The sequence below is a fragment of the Calliphora vicina genome, chromosome 2, assembly GCF_958450345.1.
Source record: "Calliphora vicina chromosome 2, idCalVici1.1, whole genome shotgun sequence".
In the NCBI taxonomy this organism is placed as follows: Eukaryota; Metazoa; Arthropoda; class Insecta; order Diptera; family Calliphoridae; genus Calliphora; species Calliphora vicina.
In genome coordinates, this window is record NC_088781.1 from 20,736,593 (window position 1) to 20,763,302 (window position 26,710).

Consider the following 26,710-nt stretch of genomic DNA (forward strand, 5'->3'; position numbering starts at 1 on the left):
AAAATATAAATTTAAAAAATGAAAATAAATATACAAAACAAACTAATTAAACTATAAATAAATTTAAATTCTAAGTAAATAACCCTATCAAACCACTGTGCAAGATGTATTTTTGCGTGTACAACTAATTTAGTTTGTGTTTAGCAGTTGTATCAGTCGTCAGACAGTGTGTAAAGTACACAGTCATAAAACTAATAGAATAAACTAAGAAAAAAATAAACGTACTCGTACAATAATTGAATAATTATTTAACAATTACAGAACTCAAAAAAAAATATATACGAAAACAAAAAACCGGCGGACAGTGAGTGTTACATTTCAAATTAGAACAACAATAACAACAGCAGCAACAACAACAACAAAATGTTGGGCATCAAATATTTAACAGAAGCCCATTTGAAGGGCTTTGAAAAGTACAAGGTAAGTCAATAATAAATTTGCAAAAGAAACTAACAAAACTTAGTTTGTATTTTCTAATTTAATTACAATATATGGTAGCAACAATTAGTTTACGATGGGGTAATTAAATTGGAAAGTAAACAAATAAGACAAGAAATCAATATTGTAAAACAATTTGATTATGAACATTAATTTCTGGCAAATTTCTTTTAGTTATCAGGGTACGACAGAACAAAAGCAGCAGGTTTGCAATAGATGTAAGATATTTCAGTAATATTGACTTATATATCAACAGATGTAAGATACATTTTATCTTGGATTAGGATTTTAAACTAGCTTTAATCGTGGCTTTCTCTATAGTCTTGGATTAGCTGTAATAGTGGAGCTTTATATAGTTTTAAATTATCTATTTGGTATATGACTTTTTTCAAAATTGTAGCTTTTATTTTATAGAATACTAGCTGTCCCGGCAAACGTTGTTCTGCCATAGCTCATACAAAGTTTGAAGACTGCCACTATAATAGTTCTTCAGATATGCAATAATAAATTTTTATTTTGTATGGGAGGTGCCACGCCCATTGTACCTATATAGGTCAATTGTGAATCTAAACCATCCAGGGACAAACTCAAACACACACAAAAAATTTCATCGAAATCGGCTCAGCCGTTACGGAGGAGTTCAGTTACTAACACTCGTACAGAAGAATGCCATATCTCCGGAACTACGATGCCGATTTCGTGAAAACTTCACATAAACCATCTACAGACCATCCCCAACGTACCCTGAAATTTTGGTTGAAATCGGTCGACCCGTTTTCGCAGTTTGTGGTGACATCAAAATGTACATTTCTTTTTATATATAAGATTAATTTATTAAAAGTATTGGTCATTGTTAGCTATGACCTTTTCCCATATTTCTGGCAACATATGGATTCCGATCCAAAAGAACTGCTCATCTTTTGAGGCCAAGAACAAATAAAACCAATTTGGGATACTCTGTTCTGAAGTGAAGCGTATCCCAGACAAAGCGTTCTGGATCGATCAAAACAAGTAGTAGTCGGATGGGGCAAGGTCTGGACTATAAGGCGGGTGAAGCGAAACTTCCCTACCACTTCATTCTAAATAGTTTCTAACAGATATTGCCACATGTGGTCGAGTGTTATCATGATGGAATATTACGCTTTCATGTCATATTCTGAGCATTTTTTTGGCAAATTCTTGCTTCAAACGAATCAGTTACGTTCGGTACAATTTCCATGCGATGGTTGGTCAGATTTCAGCCGCTCAGAATAGACACTTTTGCTCTCACCAAATAAAGAGCATTAGATATTTGGCTTTGCTGTGGATATTTGGCTTTGGTGTGGATTCAGCTGATTTTCAGGGCTTCACGTATGATCTCTCACGCTTCGGGCTATCGTAATTCATTAATTTTTCATCGCAAGTAATGCTTCAGTGCTAAATTTATTTTCTTTTATAGCGTTCAAACATAAATGCTTCTTTGCAAAATCATCTTTCAAGGTCTCTCGGCTTCAGTTTGTATGGTACCCAATTTCCCCGGTTTTGGTTGAATCCTGCTGATTGAAAATATTTTGAAGTTGCTGCTTTAATAGCTTCCAATGATTTTGCAAGCTCTTGTTGATTTTGACAACAATCTTCATGGAGTTAGCTTTAATCGTGGCTCTTTATATAGTATTCGCATAGCTTTAATCGTGGCTCTTTATAGTCTTCGATTAGCCTTAACCGCGACTCTTTATATAGTCTTCGCTTAGCTTTATAGTGGCTCTTTATGTAATCTTCGAATAGCTTTAATTGTGGCTCTTTATAGTCTAGGATTAGCATTATTCATGGCTCTTTTTATAGTCTTGGATTAACTTTATTTATGGTTCTTTTTATAGTTTTCGATTAGCATTAATCGTGGCTTTTTATATCATCTTGGATTAGCTTTATTCATGGATCTTTTTATAGTCTGGGATTAGCTTCAATCGTAGCTCTTTGTATAGTCTTCGATTAGCTTTAATCGTGGCACTTTATATAGTCTACGATTAGCTTCAATCGTGGCTCTTTATATTGTCTTCGATTAGCTTCAATCGTGGCTCATTATATGGTCTTCTGTTAGCTTTAATCGTGGCTCTTTATATAGTCTAAAATAGCTTTAATCGTGGCTCTTTATATAGCCTTCGATTAGCTTTAATCGTGGCTCTTTATATAGTCTAAAATAGCTTTAATCGTGGCTCTTTATATAGCCTTCGATTAGCTTTAATCGTGGCTCTTTATATGGTCTTCGATTGGCTTTAATCGTGGCTCTTCATATAGTCTTAAAATAGCTTTAATTGTGGCTCTTTATTTAGTCCTCGATTAGCTTCAATCGTTCCTCTTTATTCAGTCTTCGATTAGCTTCAATCGTTCCTCTTCATATAGTCTTAAAATAGCTTTAATCGTGGCTCTTTATTTAGTCTTCGATTAGCTTCAATCGTTCCTCTTTATTCAGTCTTCGATTAGCTTCAATCGTTCCTCTTTATATAGTCTTCGATTAGCTTGAACAGTAGCTCTTTATACAGTATTCGATTAGCTTTAATCGTGGCTCTTTATATGGTCTTCGATTGGCTTTAATTGTGGCTCTTTATAGTCTTGGATTAGCTTTATTCATGGATTTTTTATAGTTTTGGATTAGCATTAATCGTTGCTCTTTATATCATTTTTGATTAGCTTTATTCATGGCTCTTTTTATAGTCTTCTATTCGCTTTAACCGTGGCTCTTTATATAGCCTAAGATTAGCTTCAATCGTGGCTCTTTATTTAGTCTTCGATTAGATTTAATCGATTAACTTTTTCGATTTATCTTTAATCGTGACACGATATATAGTCATAGGTTTTTCTCTTTATACAGACTTTTCCTTTTCAAATAATAACAAATTTCTTTAACCCGCTCTTATTGGAAATTCCTTTATGTATTACGGTCCTTGCCACGTGGAAGAGAAATTATAGACATAGAAAAGGGGTGTAGTTGCAAATGTGAATTATTCAACTGTTTAAAGTTTTTAGTGGTCACATTTATTTTACCGAATATTTCGACAACTTTGATCTATATTTATTAAAGATAAGATTAGCGCTAAAATAAAATATTTAGATATTTATGATTGTGCAAATTGTTGCATATCAATTTTTAGTTTAGCTATCAAAAATATATTCAAATTGCATTTTTGGCCTTTCACTCTTGCTATTATATTTGACAAATTAAATTGAAATGATAATGATGATGCTTATTTGTACTTTTTAAAAAAACCCCAACAACTTTTTATATATTCAAAGATCCGCTGAGCAAAAGCTCAAACCCATTTTTTTTATTAGCTGGTTACCCGATAACAGCTTGAATCATTCACAAAGTTTTAGATTAAAGATTATTTGAAAAAAAAAAAGTTGTTTTTGTTTTATTATTGTTGTCGCTCTTAAGAATCATTTCCCCCTCCTCCCAATTTAAATATTTACGAAATAAAAAAAATAAATATACAAAACAAGTGTCATTGACCACGTGAAATGCTGATATAATTTCTTCTTGGTCTTATTTTTCGCGCAACCAACCAACATCTTTCTCAATGAAGATTTCAATTATTTGATTCAGTTCTTTCTGTTTTTATTAAATAAATTAATAAAACTGATGATACTATATGTAATCGTATATAAATAAGTATGTGCGAACATTAAATTTATTTAAATATTTATATTACGAGTACACGATTAGTGCGTGCAAAGTGAGAATGATAAGGCGTAGGCTTAGTGGGTTTCATCGTTATCACAGTTTGTGCTAAATACAAACAAATCCAAATTGTGTGAATAGAAATTAACCCTTTAAGGCTAAGGCCACTTTGTATAGTATTGTAAATTTGCTATTTTCTTATACATATTTAAACAAACAATTTAATTAGTTTTTGAATGACAATCAGGGGGTTTAATCGCAAAATTTATATATTTTGTAATATAAAATGAACTTACTAAACATTTAAAGGCAAACTTTACTTGAGTGGCGGCAAAGACAAATGAAAGAAAACTGTAAGAAGAGTTTGAGAAAACCTAAGTTTTAGTTCAGTCAAATCGGTTCCGATTTGTAGATATTATTGGCTGTATAACCTAAAAATGTGGGATTCACAGCAGATGGCGCATCTTTTAACTGCGCTTTTTGTCTTTAATTACTGTCATTGTGAAGGGTACATATTTGTCATTCATTCTCACTTAGTTATACAACAACGTTTTTTTTCGAAAATGTAAAATTTGTTGCCAACAAAGCGTCATATGCGGGAAGATTTGCTTTATTTCTTTAATTTAAAAAAAGTTTCGCTCACCGAAACTTATGGTGATTTGTTCCATCGGTTTCAACGTACGATAGATGGTTTGTGTGGTAGACAAAGATCGACCAACCAACAAATTTTGAAGGCCATGAATTAGAGGCATAACTCCATGATGATTGTTTTCAAACTCTACAGATGCTTGTAAAATCATTTGGAGCTACTCAAGACGCAATTCCAATCGAGGTAGTTTGTCTCAGTCATTTGAGGTCCGATATTCGAGATTTTCAATAGCAATATCAGTTGGACTATAGCGGATATATTGATGTATCAAGAATTACTATTTGGGGTCTTCGGAAAGTTGATTTCAACATACAGACAGGCGGACTCCACTATCTATAACGATCCGGAATATATACATATTATGGGGTCGCAAATGAAAAATGCGGAAATTACAAACGGTATAACAAACTTATACCTATTGTATCCTTGTACCCTTACCACTTTTGGTAAAATATTTCAAAATGGCGGTTGATATGATGAAATAGTTTCTTGCCTCTTGCCCTCATCATTTATTATTAATTTACTGAATTTAACTTCCACTTACCAATCAATCTCGAAATAAATTAATTTTATTAATCAAATTTATGATGAATTTTTGTTTAAATTATTCAAAACACTTGTTTTCACTAGTTTTATTTATTCAAAAATTATTTCACGTTTATTATTATGATAATAATATCCTTTCACTATTTATGTTTTTTATAAATTATGTACATTAATACCACTTTTAAATAATATTTATTAGTTAAACACATGATTAATCACTAATTAATAATTTTAATAAAACGAATTAAAGAATTCGCGACTTATTTTTGTTATTTTTCTTTCCTTTTACAATTTCCTTCGTTCGTAAACAAACAATATCAGAGTCGAACGGTCAGGTGAAGCGGCGTTAAATAACAGAGGCGTCGCGACGGCTGGTTGTATTGTCTTGTTTTCGGCGACTAAAACGTTAATCAAATGTTAAAAGCAAGTTTGGCTACCGATTGGGAACTGTTAACGCTAATTTGGTTTATTTTGGTAACTGCAATTTGGCTTTTTTAGGTAACGGTATTTTTATGATAACTGTAATTTCAATCTGACTTAAGTTTATAACAAAATTTACAAACATTTTTAAACCGTTCAATATAAAAATTCTCAAAAATACGTAAATTTATTCAAATATTCTTTGTCCTACTCTATTTCTTATCTGTCTAAAACACCTTCTACGTCAAACTTCCAACCCTATCTGTTCTTTGGCAGATGACAGCAACATTTGCCATTCATATTCATTCAGTTCTAGACCAAGCTTGTTGGACATTGGGACAATGAGGAAAACATGAATGGGATCTTCTGACAATCTCTAAATGAGGTCATGCGAATAGGGACGCTAGACTCAGTGTTGCATGTTGACATATAAACGAACGACAGACCATGTCGCTTCATCTGTATTTAAGGCTGGTGTAAATATTGTAAATATTCTGGGCTTGAGAATACAATGTGATGTCCGCTGATATAAACATATTTTTCAAGTGTCGAAAGAAACATCCAACTGTCTCGTATTTTTGAAACGGCGTAGGAATTACTTCACTCCATCTGATCTCCTCACTATTTACACCACTTATATCCGTCCGAAAATGGAATACAACTTCGTTCTTTAGCCGTACAGTACGTATGTGGAACAAACTTTCCGCTGAAGTGTTTCCTGTCATTTTCAATGTTCAAATCGAATTTCCACAAACACTACTCCCTCTTTCCTCCCTCCCATAACCTATTTTCCTAGTTCCAACATAATGCTTTGCATGAGTAGGGGTCATCCCCAGAATGCTGGTCCAAGAAGAAAAAAAATAAGCCAGTACATAAGTTTATTTTAATACTTTACCACAATTTGTTCGCTCTTCTTTTGCTTCTAAGTTCTGTACCGCATTGCGATCTGGATCATTCTGAACTTTATACGACTTCAACCTAGCAATAGCTTTATCTCTTTGCACAAAATAGTCAGAGCATTTAACTTTACGAGCTGCTTTTCTAATAGAAGTGCTCGGCGCTTTTCGAAGTTGTGTTCGATTTCTTTTGTCTTACAAATATCTGTTTTCTAACTGATCAATGTTTCCTTTTAATTTTCAAGTCTTCCTTATACTGTTTAATGGCTTTGGAAACAATGTGACGATGAACCTTCAGATCTTTTGCTATGTTTTTGAAAGTCCATATTGCATTTTCTTTCGGTGACCATTTTCATCGAAATAACAGTTAAAAATTAATGATTTAAAAAAGTTGATACCTGACATATTATTAAGTTTTGGCTTTAATAGTGCGTATATATTATTTTTGACTCACTCTTTAAACAATTATTAAAAATCTAGTTTCCTCCTTTATAAGTACTAATATATATTTATTTGTTTTATTTTATTTCATTTCAGTACAGCAGCATAGACACTAGTTACCTCAGTGTGTATGTTATGCATCCATTTTGGAATAAATGTGTAGAGGCAAGTATTAATATTCCCCCACATTAATAAGAGAAATTAAATTTTAACCCGAAATTAACCCCTCATTACAGTACCTTCCCCGATGGTTAGCACCCAATATACTGACATTTGTTGGTTTCCTTATGACAGTTATAAACTTTTTATTATTAGCGTATTTTGATTGGAATTTTGAAGCGGCAAATCAAACAGTAAATCCCGTGCCTGGTTGGGTGTGGTCAGTGGCGGCCTTAAATATATTACTGTATTATAATTTAGGTAAATTACAATATTATAATATTTCTATCATGAATATAATTTAACAAGTTTTTATTAAATTAATTAGATGGCATGGATGGCAAGCAGGCCAGACGTACGGGCACTAGTGGTCCTTTGGGTGAACTTTTCGATCATGGTTTAGATTCATATTCTGCCGTTTTGATACCTATTTATATGTTTTCCTTGTTCGGTACAGAGGATTTACCACCTTTGCGCATGTTTTTCGTGATATGGAATGTGTTTTTGAATTTCTATTTGACGCATGTGGAGAAGTATAATACGGGTGTCATGTTTTTACCCTGGGGTTATGATTTCACCATGTGGGTAAGTTTTTTTGTTAATCTTATATAATTCGGAATAAACTTAATTTGTATCTTCCTTTTTCTAGGGCGTTAGTTTGACGTTGTTTTTAACAACTTTAGTGGGACCTGGCATTTGGAGATATCGCACATTTTTCAACTTATCTATGGCCAATTTGTTTGAATTCACTTTAATTGGTTCGGGTATTTTTACCAGTCATCCTATTATAATTAAAAATATCTACATGTAAGTAAAACGACGATTCAAACTTATCACAGATAAAATACCATAATGAGAGATATCATTTAAAGAGAGATTCGAATCTATTTCTGATTATTTTTTTTATATTTTTAATCAAATTTAATGATAATAAAGCAAAAGAATCTAATTTTTCATTTGTTAATTCAATTTCCTTCAGGTCCTATAAAAATAAAACGGGTAAAATGCGACCTTTCCTAGATGCTGTTCGCCCCATGTTTGCCTTCCTTTGGCTGTTTCTATTCACCACCATTTGGGTATTATTCTCACGTAATCACATTTTAGAATTAGAAGCCAGAACTATGTTCATATTATTCGGCACATTATTCTCAAATATAGCGGTAAATATACACAATATTAGTTTTACCACAATTTTTAAAATATAACAATTTTGAACCCTTTAGTGCCGTTTAATTGTGGCTCAAATGTCCGATACCCGCTGTGATGGTTTCAATATATTAATGTGGCCTCTGGTGGCCACAGTTTTAGTTAGTTGTTTCCCCTGGTATGAACAGCTATTGGGTGGAGAAATCGAAGCCGATTATGAAAGATGGGTTATGCAGGCTCTAACGATATTTGTGACAATAGCCCATTTGCACTATGGCCAGGGAGTGGTGAGTTCAATGAACATATATAATTTAACTTTCAAAAGACTAATTTGTTTTCAAATTTCAGGTCCGTGAAATGTGTTGTCATTTTAAAATACGCTGCTTTAAAGTAAGAGATCTCAAACGGGAAAATTAACAGGGTTTCAAAGCATGTTTAAAGTTCGTTATGGGAATTTTTAACTACTAACCTTTAAATTATAAACAAAACTATGTCCTTGTCTCCTTTTTATGTTTAAATATTTAACTTGTATTACAGGGTGTCTTTCCAGAAAAAAAATTAGCCAGTATTTTAAATACCTTGATGATATTAATGTCACACCCTTTTAATGTTTTGTGAGATTATTGTTTATGTGATCTATGCCAGCAAACACTTTGATTTGATCTCAAATTGCTCCACAATTAAGGAAACTCTTTTCCTTATCAATTTAAAGATTCTAAGTTAAGTTTGAGTTTATAATTGATTGGTGTTTGCTGGTTTGATTGTTAGTTTTAAGTCTATACAACGAAGCCAAATGTTTTTTGTACTAAATTTAATTTTAAGTCGTAAAGTTAACAATGTAAAACAAACATTAACCCTAGTCAAAACAAAATATTCCATTTTACATTGTAATTGTTGAATGCTGTGATAAGTATAAATTTAAGTTTGGATTCTAAATCACGACAAAAAATGCTTGAAAATCTTTTTTACTTATATTGGCGAATTTTGTGAGCATGTGCCAAGCTGATCATGTCCGCCCTCCGATCGTCAGGGCGTGGCGTAACGACGGGCGCAGAACAATGCAATATCCTCAACAAGGCAAATTTATACAATATGATTTTCTCAACAGTGAGAAAATGATTTTGAATTTCAAACTCCACACAAAAGAATAAATAAATTGGGAATCGGAGGCGAAGTCATTAATTCGATCATTGGAACTGTTGGAACTAGGAAAATAGGTTATGGAAGAGAGGAAAGAGGGAGTAGAGTTTGTGGCCTTCTCGATTTGACCTTGCCTACATTGAAAATGACGGACTAAAGACCGACCAAGAACCGATGTGTTCTTGATGAAAAACGTGTATTACGTAAAAATCTGAGGGTATCAGGAACAAGTTCCCTAATTTCATCAGAACACATTCCATTGTGAAACGCAGCCCACTCCTGAATGCTCCGAAATAGACTTTGAGGCCCATACATGGGAGTTGTATTCAATTTTCGGGCGGACATATAAATGTAAATAGTGAGGAGATCAGATGGATTGAAGAAATTCCCACACCGTTTCAGAAAACCGATACACTTCAATGCTTCTTTCGACACTTGAAAAATGTATTTAAACCAGCGGCCATCACATTGTATTCTCATGCTCAGAAAATCAAGAGCGTCTGATTACACAATATTTACACCAGCCCTAAATACAGATGAAGCGACATGGTCTGTCGTTCGTTTTTGTATCAACATGCAGCACTGAACGTCTTATGAGCGTTGAAAACGACCCTATTCGCTTGACTCCATTCAGAGATTGTCACGAGGTCCCGATTAAGGGAATCATTCATGTTTTGCCTCAATACTTCAATATCCGACAGGCTTGTTCTATAACTGAATGAATATAAATGGCAAATGTTGCTGTCATCTACCAATGAACAGATTGGGTTGGAAGTTTGACATAAAAAGCTTTTTTCTTAGCCAAATGCTTTAATTTTTTTAAAAAAATTGGTTTGTGGATCCTCGTTTTGTCATCGGTTATGAAACAGCGCAAAAACTCGTCCATATTGTGGTTGAAAAACGCCAAACACTCCTGCGAAGTAATTATACGATTGCGCTTGCGGAAAGCTTTCTCATATACTAGAGAAACCACTGAGCCATGTGAGGCTTTGTTTCGGTTATAAAGAACTCTACTGGTTGTCCAGAACGTTCGGCACCTTCCGTGCTTTTACGGCCACAACATACTTCAGTAAACCACTTTTTTACCATTAAATTGATAAATGACGCAGCTTGTTCAAATTTTGACAGGAGTCAACTGAGATGCCTGTTAACAGGAGCGGGGAGCAGTGTTGCCCTTTCAGGCAAGAGGTCCTCGTAGTTTAACCGAAAACAATATTTAGCATATTTTCGGTCTTTATTTTCTCGTGTTTTCTTCAAAATAGAGGCCAAAATCATTAAAAATATTAACATTTCGGCTGTTATCGCTCATGTTGTCATCAATAGAGAACGATCTTTTCCAACCATCTAGAACATTGGTAGGCGTTCATATTGTTGAGATTACGAACATTTTCGTGAATTTACACGTACACAACCCGACAGTAAACAAAACAGACAGCAAGAGCGTAAAAAAATACAAATAACTCATTTAGTTGCAAACAATAGATCGTAAAAATACAAATATTTCATTCTGTTGCTTGATGTTGTTGCGGATTTTTTATTTTTAACCCATACATGCACACAAACTACAATTTCTCTTTTGCGCTTCCCTGATCTAGAACAGTGATGTTCACGCCATACAACAATTGTTTGAAAAATTTACACACATTTGTTATGCTCTTTTAAAAACTTTTGTTCAATCATCGCTGAGAATGCGAAGAAAACACATGTGACGGACTATCGTATTTTTTTTCAGAAATTTATTAAGCATTGTTGTTGGTTGTTTTTGTTTGAAGCATAGCAAACACACGCGTGTCAATTACAATTGAACACAATAAAACAAAGTCAAAAATAAATACAAAATTTAAGAGAATTTCGGACTTACAATGTATATTTTTTCATTTCCTTAAAATTTAAATTACATTCATTTAATAAATTGGTTTTATTTGACAAAAATTCTAAATCTAAACTTTCTTCACTTTGTTATTATTTTAAGTGTTTGACATTATGTTTGCTGGGTAGCTCTCTCACCAATACATCTTCATTTTTATTTTTGAACATCACTGATCTAGAAGCCAAAAACGTTACAAAAAAACTTTGTCACTCAATTTTTCTCCTAAAGAGGAAACGCGTTAACCGAGTTTGAGAGGAACTTGAGACCTCAGTTTGTTATAAGAGAGTGGTCCAAATACAATATTTAAGATTTTCTCGCACATCTTTATTTGAAATAGTTTTTTAAATATTGAACAAATTATTGCCAAAAATTTTACTCAAGCCTCTAATATTTTGTACTATTTGCCGGATAGAAATAGCTTACTCTCCTTTTACTCGGAAATACAGAATCCAACTTGAATTTGTATAAGAAATCCAAGAACTTTCAAAGCATGACTAGAATTAATTGCATATAGCTGATATTTATTGAATTACTAACTGTTTTTATAAAATTCAAAATGAATTCGTTTCAATGCTAATTTATTTTAAGTTTAATAAAAACAATATATTAATATAAACTAGTTTTAGAAAACAATTAATTATAAAAGTATTGTATAAATAAATTTAAGAAATATGATTATAATTTAATTAAAGCATTTGAGTTACTAAAATTCTAAATATAAATATATAAACAATTACTATAATAAATTGAACGGGTCATTAATTTTCATAATTGGATTTTTAATTATAAATTAAAAAAAAAATTATTTCTCTGTCCATCATATTATAGCATGTTTAATGGGTTTATTATTCGAGTTTTCATCCAATATTAACTAATTTCAATATAATCTTCTTGAAAATAGATCAAACCTCAAACACCTGCGGATCAGGAACTGCAATTGCCTAATGGAACTGTTTAATGAAATTAATGCCAACTAAAACCTTTTGGAACAAATTTATTTTAATTTAACAATTTAGTTGTAAGATTTTAAATTAAAACCATCAACCAAATAATAGTTTTTAAGCAAAATAACTTCTATTAAATAGAAAAATAAGGAATTGTTATCATATTTCTTTTGGAAAAGAAACTTTTTGTTTTTAAATATAAAAAGTGATCTTGACAGATTAATTGAATAAATATTTTGAAAATAAATTAAATTGTTTGGAAGTATCAATCATAGATAAATACACATATATCGGGAACTCTCCTGTCAAAGACCTAACTCAGTTGTCAGAAACCTAAGTGGTGAGAATGTATTAGTAAAAAAAACTATGTGAAAACAAAAACAACACTTGTGTGAATATTTTATGTAAATTTTTTGTTTGAGTTTTTTTCTAGTTTCTCTATGGTATCAATATTTTGGCATCTATTGGTTATTCAACATGACATGGAAGAATCTGAAGTATCACCAAGGAAGAGGAGAACCAAGAATTGGAATCATTACTCCATGAAGATTGTTGCCAAACTCAACAAGAGCTTGCAAAATCATTGGGAGCTACTCAATCAAAACGTTTGCAAGCAGCAGAATTCATCCAAAAACAGGGAAATTGGGTAAATTGGGTAGCTATAAAAAAAACCCATTTTTGTACTAAATCATTACTTGCGATGAAAAATGGATCCATTACGATAACCCGAAGCGTATGAGATCGTATGTGAAGCTCGGCAACCAGCCGAATGACACCAAAGTCTAATATTTGGTGGGAGCAAAAGGCAAAATTTCAGCGCTCATATCTATTATGAGCTGCTGAAATTTACGCGGACCTTCACATGAAACCGAACGTAACAGATTCGTTTGAAGCGCATTGGCCGAAAAACGACCTGAATATGCGGCCAGACTTGAAAATGTAATATTCCATCATGACAATAGTCGAAATAATTCAAAACCTTTATATAGAACTTGCCCCGACTGGATACTATTTGTATCGATCGATGCAGAATGCTCTCACTCAGATACGCTTTGGACATCACTTTGGAACAGATTATCCAATATTGGCTTTTGATTGATCTTGGCCTCAAAAGATGAGCAGTTATTGTAACTCGGAATTATAATTTTTCTTTTCCCGGGAAATCGGGATTGATTTTGAAATTTCCCGGGATCCCGGGATCCCAGGTATTCCCGCCTAGAACAAATTATTCAATTTTAAGAATGTAGACTTAGTTAAAAATCCAATAAAATTCAAACAAATAAAAAAATCCATTAAAACATAAAGATATAATCTGACACGATTTCTAATTTTGGTTATATACAAACCTGTCACCATTTGTCATTTGAATAGCTTTAATTTACATTCGATATTCTTCTACCTTCATTAGATTCCAATTAATTCTGTTAATTCGCAAAAAATAAATATTTAAATTTTTTTTTAATTTTGAATTGGAAATGTTTTGCTTATTAAATCAAAAATTAAGTAAAGATGTTAATTAAAATTTGAAGAAAACTCAATAATATGTATTAAACAAAATTCAATTCCAAACATATTTGTTGTACTGGAATTGAACTCTGTGACAGGCGTGAACATTTGAAATTTTGGAATATTTTGAATAATGAACTTGTTATTGGTCTATCTGGGTTAAATCTTTGTTATTGTATGAAACTTCTTCATCAAAAACATCAAATAAAACTAAGGAAAATAATTCCCGGGAATTCTCGCACAATTTCCCGGGATTTCAGGATTGAAAATTTTGCGGAATTCCCGTGAAAAACTCTAGTTGGAATCCATATATTGTCAGAAAGAAGGGAAAAAGTCATACTTTGAAAAAAATCCCGCATTTTTAAGTCATACACCCAATATATAAATTGAAAGGTATTACAAGGCCTAACTACATCTTAGAATTTTGGGTCGATAGTTGGCCAAATTCGGGAAAAATATTTTTCAATTTAATTTTTTATTTTTTTTCAAAAAATTTGATTCACTGAAAAAATTCGTTTAATCATTAAAATTGTTTTTAAAATAAAAATGTTGGTTCCAAAATTGTCCAAAGCCATTATTCCTTAATTTTTTCACCAACTTTCGAGAGTGTTGTGCTTTCGATAGATTTTAATAAACGACAGCATTTAGGACCTTCTATAGCAGAAGACAACTTTCAAGATTTTGTCTGTCATCTGGTCGTAAACATACCTTATTGCCAATAGATTAAAACTTTTTCGTCAACATTGTCTGAAAGTAGACAACTATCATGAGAGAATATAGTTTAATAGAAGGCAATATTTAAGCTATTTTCACCCATATAGAAATCAAAAGCGATAAAAAAAATATTCATTTTCAGAATTGACTGCTCATATTGACTACATTTTCGATATCTTCACCCATCTAGAGGCCAAAAGAATTAAAAATGTAAACATTTAGGTGTTTTCTCACTGAAAAAATTTGTTTAATCAATAAAAATTTTGGTTCCGAAATTTGTCAGAGCCCTTATTTCGAAATTTTTTATTCAAAAAAATTCGTTCCACTAAAAAAATTTGTTGAATAATGTCATTGAATGTCATTCCTTTTGTAATTTTTACATTTTTCATTTGTGACATACAGTTGTTGAAAAAACAATGGAAACTTTTCCAAATATTTCATTAGTGGCCTAAAATCTGAAATAATTTTTTAAAAAATTTTAACATTTTTGTAGTATTTTATTTGTATACTTTTATTAACTTAATTTAACAAAAAACAAAGGACATAATTAAATTCTAAAAATTAGAAAACAAAATTAAAAGATTTCTTTATTACGGCATTGACAAAACAATGGAAACTTAGGTATTATTTTAACAAATATGGTCTAAACTTTGCAATAACTCAACATTTTGTTGGATATCCCTTATTTTTTATAACTTCTATATATCGACGATGCATTGAACCAATTAAAGAGTCAATGGTCTCCTTTGAAATATTTTGCCATTCCCTTATAACCGCCTCCGATAAATCTTCCTTCCTGGTGTAATTTTGAGTCCTTATTTTACGATCTACAATTTCCCATATATTTTCTATGGGATTGAGATCTGGCGATTGGGCAGGCCACTTCAAAACACGTACCTCGTTGGATTGTAACCACTCGGTTACAACCCTAGAGGTGTGTTTCGGGTCGTTGTCGTGTTGGAATCTCCAAACTAGGGGCATATTTTCCTCAGCGTATGGATACATAACATCGTTTAATATGGTTCTGTATCCTATACCTGTCATGGTATCTTTTATAATATGAATTGGGCCCATACCTTACCCTGAAAAATATCCCCATACCATAATATTGTCACCGCCAAACTTTACAGTCTTATTTGTGTACTTTGGATCTAATCTTTTTCCCTTTGGTCGTCTTACAAATGTTCTCCCCTCTTAAATTGTATTTGGATTCGTCGGAAAAGAGGACAGTATTCCATTTCTGTATCGACCAGTTTAAATGATCCCTGGCAAATTGTAGACGAGCAGAACGGTTCTTTTTAGAAATGAGTGGTTTTTCACAGGACGATAGCAACCAAGACCAGCCTCATTTGCCTTGCGACTAATTGTTCGGGTACTTATTTCTAATTTTAGGCTATTAACAACCTCTCAAGGAGTTATTTTTGGGAATTTGTTGAACTCTAGGAGTAGTCTTAGGAGGTCTTCCACCTAAATATTGAGTTTCTACAGAACCGGTCTCACGAAATTTCTTTATAATTTTTGAAACTGCTGATTTATTTATTGAATATTTGTCACAGATACTTTTTTGTTTAAAACCAGCTTTAAAATCGTTAATTATTTTATTTTTTAAGTCGTCACAAATCTTAACTTTAGCCATTTTCGTTAACTTTGAAAAAAAGCAATTATGCGAAAAACTTAGAAAAAGAAATTGTGAAAAATTACCAGAATTTAAAAATAAAATAACTGTAAAGGATGCTTTTTACATCGTTCTTTTAAATATTATTTTCGTTTTACACTTCTTTCTTGCAGAAGTTTAAAGTTTCCATTGTTTTGTCAGTAGCGAAATAGTGAATATTTTTAATTTTGTTCCCTTTTTTCAGAACATATGCTACATATGAAATATTTGGAAAAGTTTCCATTGTTTTGTAAACCACTGTATATATATTCTGGATCGTTATAGATAGCGAAATCGATATGTCGAAATCAATTTTCGTAGCCCCCTAATAACTTACATACATGATTCAAACATCAATATATCGGTAATTCTTCCGGCTCGGTTGCTTTTTAAAATCGACAAAATCGGCCTATAAATGGCTGAGATATAAGGAAAAAACCTTGACAACCTCGATTTTTGCCCTATTAATATAGACGATATGGATATCTAATGATAGATATTTCAAAGTCCATTGCAACGATGTATATAAGGTTATAGTAAGTTGGACATACAATGGGTCAAAATCGGGAAAATTATTTTTTAACCCTAATTTTTTTTCACCAACAAAATTATTTTTTCTCATAAATTCTTTTTCCAAATTTTTTTTTATTTTTTTTTATAATAAATTAAATAAAATGGAAAAAACTTTTTTAAAAAAAATTAAAAACAAATTGGAAAAAAAAATTAAAAAAAAAATATTCATAATATTTATAATTTGGTGACGGGTATATAAGATTCTGCACAGCCGAATATAGCTCTCTTAATTGTTTTAAATAAAAATATTGGATTCGAAATTGGTTAGAACTGCTGTGTAAGTGCTCCTCCCGAAAATCACTTTAAACAATATGTTATCGATATAAAATTCCTTAGAAATAATTTAAATATAAATCGCAACAATTCTACTGAATTCCATTAAATAGCAAATTCCCTTATGTAATAATTTTATAAAATTTTCATAAAATTCTCAAACCGACCCACCTACTTGTTTATACATTTGTATGAGAGTATTTCAACATATTTGTGAGTAAATTTATATCTATAGATTATTTACTGTGAAATCATTATAAAATTCATAAATTACTTAATTCTTAGGGGGTAAATTTAGACAAAAAAATTAGCCAAAATCTTAATGATTTAAAACAAAAACATCACATTTTTGTGTTTGAAAACGTAAATTAATTGTTGTTATTCTTTTTTTTCTGTTTTTAGATCCACAAAATAAATTATGTATTGTTTATTTAACAATTAAAATAATTTATTTGTACATAAATTAGCATATAACTTAAAAAAGAAACAAATAAAAACTTGTTAATGAAATTTGGTTTTCAATGAAAATTTATTTGTTTTCTTTTCGAAAATGTTTTTTTTTTAAAAAATTAATCGCCAGTCATCATTTCCATAAATTCTATAAAAGAAACATTTAAAATAAATATATTAAAATAACAATGAATTTTTCAAATATTTCAAAAACTACCATCAAAATCCACAGTGCCCGAACCGTCCGTATCAATTTCCGCAATAATACCATCCAAATCACTTGACGACAGTTTATCGTCTAAGGCAGCTAAAATTTCTTTGAGTGTAGAGGTTGTAATATAACCATTGCCCTCACGATCGTACAGGCGAAAGGCCTCTTTCAATTCCTTTTGTATGGCCTCGGCATCTTCCTCCTCCAGGAAATGGGCAGCTATATTACAGAAGCCATCGAAATTTACCTTGCCCGTATCCTCGGGATCATTTTCATCGATGAGTTCTTGCAGCTCGCTTTCTTCGAACATTTGACCCATGCTGTTGAGTATGGTCTTGAGGCGCAGGCATTCAATAAAACCTGATTTTTGGGTGTCGAACATTTGGAATGCTTTGCGCATTATATCCATTTTCTCATCATCCTCCTAATATTCAAATATTTAGCAAACACTTTTTATTGAAATTTGTTATATAATTCTATTAAATCATTTTAAATATTCTTTTTTTTAAATCATTAAAATTTATATACATAAATTTATTTATTTGATTATTTTACCATTTTTTTTTTGTTTTTTAAATTAAAAACTTTTTTTTTCAACTGGAAATTTTAAACCCGTTTAACTTCACCACTTTTCACCACAATTTTTTTGTTTTAGTTTTTTTTGGGCTTTTTTTAACACCACTTCCACTGCGGTTGAGTTTCATTAATAAACTAAAACATAAAATTTGAATATTTATAATATTACATTTTGGTTTCTGTTAATTGTGTTTCGTTTCAAGTAGTGGAATTTCTCGTTGATTGCAATTTACCTACCGACCTCTCTAAAACACATTCATTCCTTTAGTATCTCATCATCATCATAAGCAACATCGATTCACATACAATCACACAACTGGCACATCCACCCACCCCTTGCATTAGCAATTTTTTCCATTATTCGCCATCATCGTGAATCGTTTTTATTATTAACACATACTATATAGTACATTTTGGTGGTACTTAGAAGTGATCACATTGGAATTCTTATTTTTTTTTTCCTAAATTTATTTGTGTGTTTTTAAAGCAAAAAAAGTTCTAACTGTTCTTCATCATAGAATCAACATCATCAGCGGCATCAAAGATCAAATATTGCAACAACAAACAAATGTAGATGTTCATTTTGCTTAATTCTCGAGCTGGTAGTATTCCGAGATTTGTTGTTGTTGCGTTTTTGTTGTTGTTGTAGACAACAATTCATAAAGAAATTATTAATGCAGGAGTAAATATACCGTCAAGGGAAGGTAAAATATAATTGGAGCAACAATAAATAATTTTTATACCCTTCACCTTCGTGAGAAGGGTATATATAAGTTTGTCATTCCGTTTGTAATTTCCACAATATAATTTTCCGATCCTATAAAGTATATATATTCTGGATCCTTATAGATAGCGGAGTCGATTAAGCCAAGTCCGCCTGTCTGTCCGTCTGTTTAAATCAATTTTCTGAAGACACCTGATATCTTCGGAATCCAAATATTCAATAATTCTGTCAGACATGCTTTCGAGAAGTTTCCTATTTAAAATCAGCAAAAATAGGTCCACAAATGGCTGACATATGAGGAAAAAACCAGGGCAACCTCGATGTTTGACCTATATCTGGATTACTAAGTCATTAATATAGACAATATGGATATCTATAGATATTTCAAAGATCTTTGCAACGACGTATATAAGACCATAGTAAGTTGGACCTACAATGGGTCAAAATCGTAAGCAATATTATTTAACCCGAATTTTTTTTCACCAACAAAAAAATTTTTAAATTTAAAAAAAAATTAACAATTCGAACAATTTTTTTTCCAAAAAATGAAAAAGCAACTTTGGAAAAAAAATTAAATTTTGTTTACCTAAAAATATTTAAAATTTATATTTTGAAGTATAAGTTGGTGAAGGGTATATAAGATTCGGCACAGCCGAATATAACTGTCTTAATTGTTTCTACCTAAAATTACCCTTCTCATAAGTCCACAATTGTAACTTCCGCAAATTTTTCGAATTTATAGAGTTATTTTTAAACTCCTTTATATATTTTACTGATCCTAAGACACTAGGCAATTTAGCTGTACAAGTATCTTGCACGACAACAAAACAGCATGTAAAATGTTCTTCTCCTTAACCCGAAATTACTTCTTGTCTCCTATTTAAAATGAAACTAATATATTTTCACTAGCCTAAGTTTCGAATACCTTGGAGGATCTTCCTCCATTGTTATTTCCCACGTTATTAGTTTTAGAACACTGAGACGATCTCTTCTTTACACTACGTCCAAACTATCCATTGTCACGTCACACAATGGGGCTGATCAAAAAATAAAAATAAAATGGTAATAAATCTATATCTTCCAAACTACTGGTGCGATTGTAAAATTATGTATGAACAAATCGTTGAGATGGACATAAACCATAGATGACAACTAGTTAGGTAACTGAGAGACAAAAACCTAATCCATGAGAATGTATTGCCATGTATTTTGTTATTGTATTGTATTTGAATAAAACTTCTAAATCTTGTCCTATCTTGGATAAGATGTCTAAGTTATTCTCATGAGAACCCCTTGTTTTTAAACTTTTCTTCCATCGATTTTCCCCAGGTTATTCTTGGACGACCACGATGCCTATGTCCCTGGGAATTGCCACTATGGAGCAGATATTGGTTGAAGAATATTTTTAGGATCCGCCTTAAACATTTGTTCACAAATACTTGTAGTCTCTTGGAGATTGAGTTTGTAACCTTCCAGGTTTTACTTCCAAAACTGATTTTACGCTTGTATTAATATAAGGAGTTTGTGTTTTTAGGTTGCCAAACTCTGCAAAGAGAAGCGTATATAAGGCCAGCTTTATTGATTCAGCTTTTATCATTTGCATCCGCACCTCCATCAGTGCTTATCACGCTAGATAACATTTGATTGGAAAAAAATTCGCGAATCAGTTTTCTCTGTGTAGTCAAAGTCATGTAGGCGTTGATTAAAATTCCATTGGATGTCATCGGATGCTTCGGTGTTTGTCAGCGACATTACTATACTCAGTACTATTAAAAATAGTATTACACAATAGTACACAACCTTGTCTTACTCCACAGTTAATATAGAAACTATCACTATCCACACTTTTGCAACGGGCTTTGCATTTAACGTCGCAGTATAGCATCCATATAATAGAAATTATCTTGTCTGGAATGCCCGCATGACGAAGACATTTCCAGATAGCTAATCTGTTTATTGCCTTTAATGCACGCTGAAAATACAGTGCTGAGTCCCATTCGAATGACTATTCCACGATTATTCTCAAAGAGTTGATGTGGTCTATAAAAAATCGGTTGTGTATAAATCCAGCTTGTTCCTTACTTACGCAAGCTTCAACAACACGCGATATCCGAAATATCACGGGGGAGTGTTATACCCCGCCAATTGTTTCTTCACTAAGGTTACCTCTCTTTGGAATGATAACGATCCGTATCAGTCATATCGCACACTAAAAACAATAACGTCACAACTAAATATTCTCTAATTTTCAGGAGAGACAAAAGTAAAGAGAGTAATTTCCCAGATGTTAGGTTGGTGGCCTATGTATGCCTAATAGACACTGACTCCAATTTATTATTTTGAGTTATTTGACACGAATATGCTTAGTTTGTACAACCCATGTAATCTAGTGTTAAGCCAATTGTCACTTTAGTATCTCTAAGTAATCTAGAGTGTAGTCAAGCGTTGATTTTGTAATTGGTTAATAAGTAAACTGATTTTGTTGACTTGACTTTCAATGAAATGCCTTTTTAACTGACTATTTGGGATGGGATCACACCGACATCCTGGAAAATGCTAAATACTTCCCTAAGTTTAAAAATTAACTAAAGGAATTGACAATAAATGAGCATTTCAGAAACTGGGAGAACTCTACAGTCGGCAGAACGACCGACATCCTATGGGGAAACTCGTACCTAAAGAGAACAAAGAACATTATTAACTTCGTTTGTTCTCAAAAGACTAGTTAATGTGTTAACTGGACTTACAGAGTTGAAGGCTAATCTGACACGTTATGGTCTATCCAACAATACGATCTGCAGATTGTGTGTGAAAGATGACGAGACACTGAAACATTAGCAGTGAAAATGACGCATTTAGTCGAATTAGACAGCATGCTAAACTTGGAATGTTGTAGGAATTCTGGCACTAAAGGACTATGTTCTCTACCTAGCCAACTTTGGTTTTAAAAAAGGTATTATTTTACTGGTTTAGCAAGAAATTTTAAAACATTGTGAGCTACCTCCATGTTTTATAATAATATATTGCAAATAACATAGAATATATGATTATGCTTCCACAAAATATTCAGTCCTCTTTACGGTATACTTAAAACTCGTTAATACTAAGTTTATTTCCTTGAGATTAAATACAAACAAAAAAAAAAAAAGAAACAAAATAGAAAAATCTCTCTAAAGAAAACACCTCCACCACCTTTAACCAAAACATTCACACACAAAAAAGTAAATAATTGCATGATCATTTTTTTTCTTTTTCTTAAAATTTGATCATGAGGTACTTTTACGCGAACTAAACGAAACATATACATTCATATTCACACTAAACACATTTAGAGAAAACACATCAACGTCATTCATTTTTCCAATTACCGTACGAAACTATGAAATAATTTATGTTTGTGTGTGTCGGTGGATTTTTCTGAGTGCGATCGTCCATGTGTGTGAGGGATTTGTGGAGGTAAACATGTACAGAGATTCTCAAGGGATGTGAATGGAATGATTAGAAATAGTACCAATGGAACTGAAAATATGGTACTTTTTCCAGGCAATCAGCTTTAAAGGTGAGTGATATACATATGTTGATGATTACTAACTTCTGTTGGCCTGAATTGGATGATATAAACACCAACGACAAGTGGTTTCAACAGGAAGGCACTACGTGCCACACAGCTCATGCCACATTAGACATTCTACACGAGCGATTTGAGGGCATGGTAATCTCACGTGGAGGCGATATGAACTGACCATCGATATCGTAGGTTTTCTTAAGTCGCAAGCCTATGCAAATAAGCCACCAATCACAGCCACCCTCAATCGAACCCATGACATCGTTCAAATTCAGCCTCATTTATACGCCAGAGTAATGAAAAATTGGACATTTTGGATTCGCGCCACTTAGCGAAGCCTCAAGGGCATTTGTAAGATATTATATTCCAAACATAATGGCATCGATAGGCCTTTCAAACGAATAAAAAATTTCGATGATATCTCACATAGTCTTGGTTTTATTTAAATTTAAAGATAAGAAGCGCTTAATAAAAGAACCTTTATATACCCGAAATGGGTATGGGTCGCAAAAATGCCCCTCTACTCAACCTTACCAAACTTTCAATTTATAATTAACTCTCTAAGTCATCTGTAAGAACTAATTTGTAAAATTAATTATTCAGTTATAGTTTTAAAACAGTGACCAAAACTTTGGTGTTGCGTTCTAAAGAAAACTCTAGCCTTAAGTACTAAAGACTTGGGAAAGAATATAGTTCTAAACAATTCTCTAAATCTAGGTACCAATTTTATACAAATAGTACCAAATATAGAGACAAACAGGCCAACACTTTCATCTCCGACTGAGATTAGTATAAGAATATGATTGAATATGCGATCGTGTATGTAGTACATTCGTCTCGGCAATATTCATATGAATATTACTTTTTAGCCACTTTAAACACAACACCCCCGAAATTTGGACGAGATCGACAATAACAACAAGAACAAAAACAACAACTACAGAAAAAAAAGAGATTTGCAACGTTAATTATGCTTCAAGTCAAAGACAAACAAACAGATGAATAGAAAGAAGCAACAACAACAACAACAAAAAAATAGAAACATTTTTGTTGAAATTCAAAATGATGGATATAAATTTGTGAAATAACAAAAAACCAACAACAGCAACAACAAAAATAAAAGAAAATTAGTTGTTATTTTAACTAAAAATAAACTGTAAAAACTTTTTCTATTTTTCTAAAATCCAAAAAAAAAAAATTAAAAATTTTCAAATTGAATTTAGTCTATCTGGTTTTGAATATTTTGTTTTTTTTTTTTTTTTTTTTGTTTTGTATATTTTTCTCTTGGTATTTATTCAATTTATTGCGTTTAAGTAGTTAAAGGAATTTTGTTGTTGTCTGTAATAAATTAAAAAATACGCTCGATCGAGCGTTCGGTATGATGCACCAAATGTACACAACAAAATGTTCATTAAGTACTTTTTAATGTCTTTTCGTTTCATAAAAATCTAGACAGTGAAAAGCACTTTGCCTTTATCCTCCATTGCTATCTATAATATTCCAATTAATGCAAGCACATTGGGTCGTAATTCAGAATTCCAATTCAGAATATATAATACATCTGTACATTATATTAAAAATCGGATTTAAAACTGCAAAAGTTGACTAATACAATGAGTATTCAATAAGGTGAAGTTACCAAAGCAGATATACTACTTTGATAGTTGAAAAAACTGTCAAGCGGGGCACCCAGAGGTTTAATCAAATCCGAGTACGCTGAATCCAGATGTGCTAACCATTTTGGGTTATCTCGCGTTTTCGAGATATAACGTTATTTCGAAAATGGAGGAAGTCATGAAAAATTGGAAAATACAGCTATGCTTTTTTTAATCTGTCCACAACTTTTGATTTTATTCACAAAAGATTAAACAAATATCCCCTAATATTTTAACAAAATACATAACTCGCAGTAATTACCTACATCTAGCAGTATTCTCATATGTTTAGTACTGCAATAGTTGGTAATGCAGTGTACAAAAATATATTACAAAACGGCAAGGTTCTATAAATTTTTAGTTTGTTGTTGATTCTGAATCCATAAAACTATATATCAACATCAACCTAAAAAACGGTTACTTCAGCGTACTCAAATTAGTTTAACCCGCCGGGTTACAGAAAAAAATTTCAATTTCTTATTATTTGTTTGTTTATGTTGTGATCGCTATTGTCAAAATTTCTTTATATTTGTTTTTGTCCAAAAATAATTATTTTTAGTTAAAACTAATGAAAAACGGAAAATTTGGTAAATTTATTTTTGAACTAATTTTGAAATTAAATTCCATTAAATATATAAAACTGTATATTGAATAAAATCAGATGAGTATTTGAGTAATGCCCGTAACTTCAACAAGTAGATATCTACGATGTAAAATACCCAGCAGATAAATTTACCTAAAAGGTAAGTAGACATTAATTTTAAATCAATATCTTCGGGTAAAAATGACCAAATATTTTTACTCCATACATCACTAAGCACTGATAGATATCTAGTTGTTGAAATTACGTGCATAAAACAAATAATTTTTTTTGTTTGTTTCCATGATACAACAACATAAGGTATACCCAGTAGAAAATAAATTCTCAATTATACAATTCTTGTAACGTCAAACAAAAGAAAATACAAAAAAATATGAAAAAATCAAAATCAAAGTTTGACGTTACAAGGTTAAATATTGAAAACTCTCCCTAGTGATTCTACCTTCTACAATTATTGTATCATGGTTTGTTTCATTTGAATTAACTGATTTTGAGATTGCAAATCATTTGACAACTAATAAATGAGGAGCCGCAGAATAGAAGGTACTTTTTCGCATCATATCAAAAATGGGTTTTTTGGTACTTTTATAATATTTTGGTTGAAATATTCTAGAAACAATCACGTCAGCAAAATTTTTTAATTTTTTTTCTAATAAATGGGTTCTAAAAAAATTTGTGCTTAACAAAACGTACAACACTAGTATAAAACGAAAAAAAAATTAATTTCAAAGTGTAATTTGTTTATATATTAAATCAGGATTAAAAACATTTATTTAAAATATTATCGTTAAAAAAACGCATAAAAAACATACTTTTTAATTTTGTTTTTAACAAAACGTACTTTTTTTCTTTATTTTTTAACAAAAGGTTCTTTTTCCGATATCAAAATGGTTTTATATCAAACATCCTTAACATTTAATGTGGTGACTTATGTCAGTTAGATGTATCTATTGATAAGTAAGAAACTTGTTACCATTTCCAGATTCATCCAGTTTTTTAAGGGGGCGAAATAAATAAAAATCATTTTCCAAAAAATTTTAAATGTGTGAAAAAGTACCTTTTGTTTTGCGACTCCTAAAATATTGTATTTGTTGTCGAAACGCTTTGGACTATAATATTTTAAATTTCGTACCAAAGTATAACAAATAGTCCGACTCTTTGACAGCAGTACCTAACTCTATATATGTATATGTGATAATAAAAAAGTACCTACCCTGCAGAAAATGCCCATAGTGAAACTGTACTGACTTACTATTGACACAGTCACCAGTACTAGTGATTTATTATACCCCAGACAATGCTGTAGTCATTTAATATGTGCGTGTAATTGGAAGTCTACTACTAACGATAGTATTGTTACTAATTTGCACTAGCGATTTGAATTTAACGGTCTGTAGCAACTGCCAGCAACATTCATCGTATTTATAAACATTTCCATCATTAGAAGCTTCTACTTATCAACAATGTTGATAGCATGCGGTTGTTAGCATTGTTTGAAAGTATGGCAACACTAAATGTTTAAGCTGCGAACATTAACTTCGAAAGCCCTAGAAATTGAATGTAGTAGTTGTCCGATGATCGTAGAAAGTTCACGAAAGATGGCGTGTGTATAAATAGTGGCAGAGGTTGCAGTCGTCAATGAATCTAATTTGAATCATCGTTAAGTAAAGACAACACTGCATTACCAGTGTAACTTGTACATTATAAAGTGTGTGTATTTCTGCAAATTTATAAACGTGTATAAAAACACTGAGTGACTTTTCAAATTGCTGTTGTACATTTTAAATAAATGAAGAGTTGTTATAATTTTAAACTACCAAACTGCTTTTTATTTGCAATCAAAAGTATCCAGTTTATTTAAAGGATATAAACCCCCATTTTTAAAAGGTAAAAAAGAAACAGTA

The 26,710-nt window shown here is 31.6% G+C and overlaps 2 protein-coding genes across 2 annotated transcripts; one reads left to right on the forward strand and one right to left on the reverse strand.

Annotated features, from left to right (window-relative positions):
- Positions 1 to 258: 258 nt before the first annotated feature.
- LOC135952134 (ethanolaminephosphotransferase 1) lies at positions 259 to 12,556 on the forward strand. The gene is made up of 9 exons (XM_065501938.1): positions 259 to 420; positions 7,142 to 7,210; positions 7,282 to 7,465; positions 7,533 to 7,789; positions 7,854 to 8,011; positions 8,184 to 8,364; positions 8,428 to 8,637; positions 8,699 to 8,740; positions 12,262 to 12,556. The coding sequence occupies exons 1-9, from the start codon at positions 364 to 366 to the stop codon at positions 12,316 to 12,318; spliced, it is 1,215 nt and encodes a 404-aa protein (XP_065358010.1). The 5' UTR covers positions 259 to 363; the 3' UTR covers positions 12,319 to 12,556.
- A 4,978-nt stretch (positions 12,557 to 17,534) lies between these two features.
- TpnC25D (Troponin C at 25D) lies at positions 17,535 to 18,381 on the reverse strand. The gene is made up of 3 exons (XM_065500551.1): positions 18,241 to 18,381; positions 17,692 to 18,109; positions 17,535 to 17,622 (listed from the first exon to the last, which is right to left on the reverse strand). The coding sequence occupies exons 1-3, from the start codon at positions 18,241 to 18,243 to the stop codon at positions 17,594 to 17,596; spliced, it is 450 nt and encodes a 149-aa protein (XP_065356623.1). The 5' UTR covers positions 18,244 to 18,381; the 3' UTR covers positions 17,535 to 17,593.
- Positions 18,382 to 26,710: the final 8,329 nt, after the last annotated feature.

Coding starts and splice junctions, on each gene's coding strand:
- TpnC25D (XM_065500551.1), bottom strand. Junction 17,623..17,691: donor GGGCACTGTGGATTTTGATG/GTAGTTTTTGAA, acceptor TTTCTTTTATAG/AATTTATGGAAATGATGACT.
- LOC135952134 (XM_065501938.1), top strand. CDS start 364: ATGTTGGGCATCAAATATTTAACAGAAGCCCATTTGAAGGGCTTTGAA. Junction 421..7,141: donor AGGGCTTTGAAAAGTACAAG/GTAAGTCAATAA, acceptor ATTTCATTTCAG/TACAGCAGCATAGACACTAG. Junction 8,012..8,183: donor ATAATTAAAAATATCTACAT/GTAAGTAAAACG, acceptor AATTTCCTTCAG/GTCCTATAAAAATAAAACGG.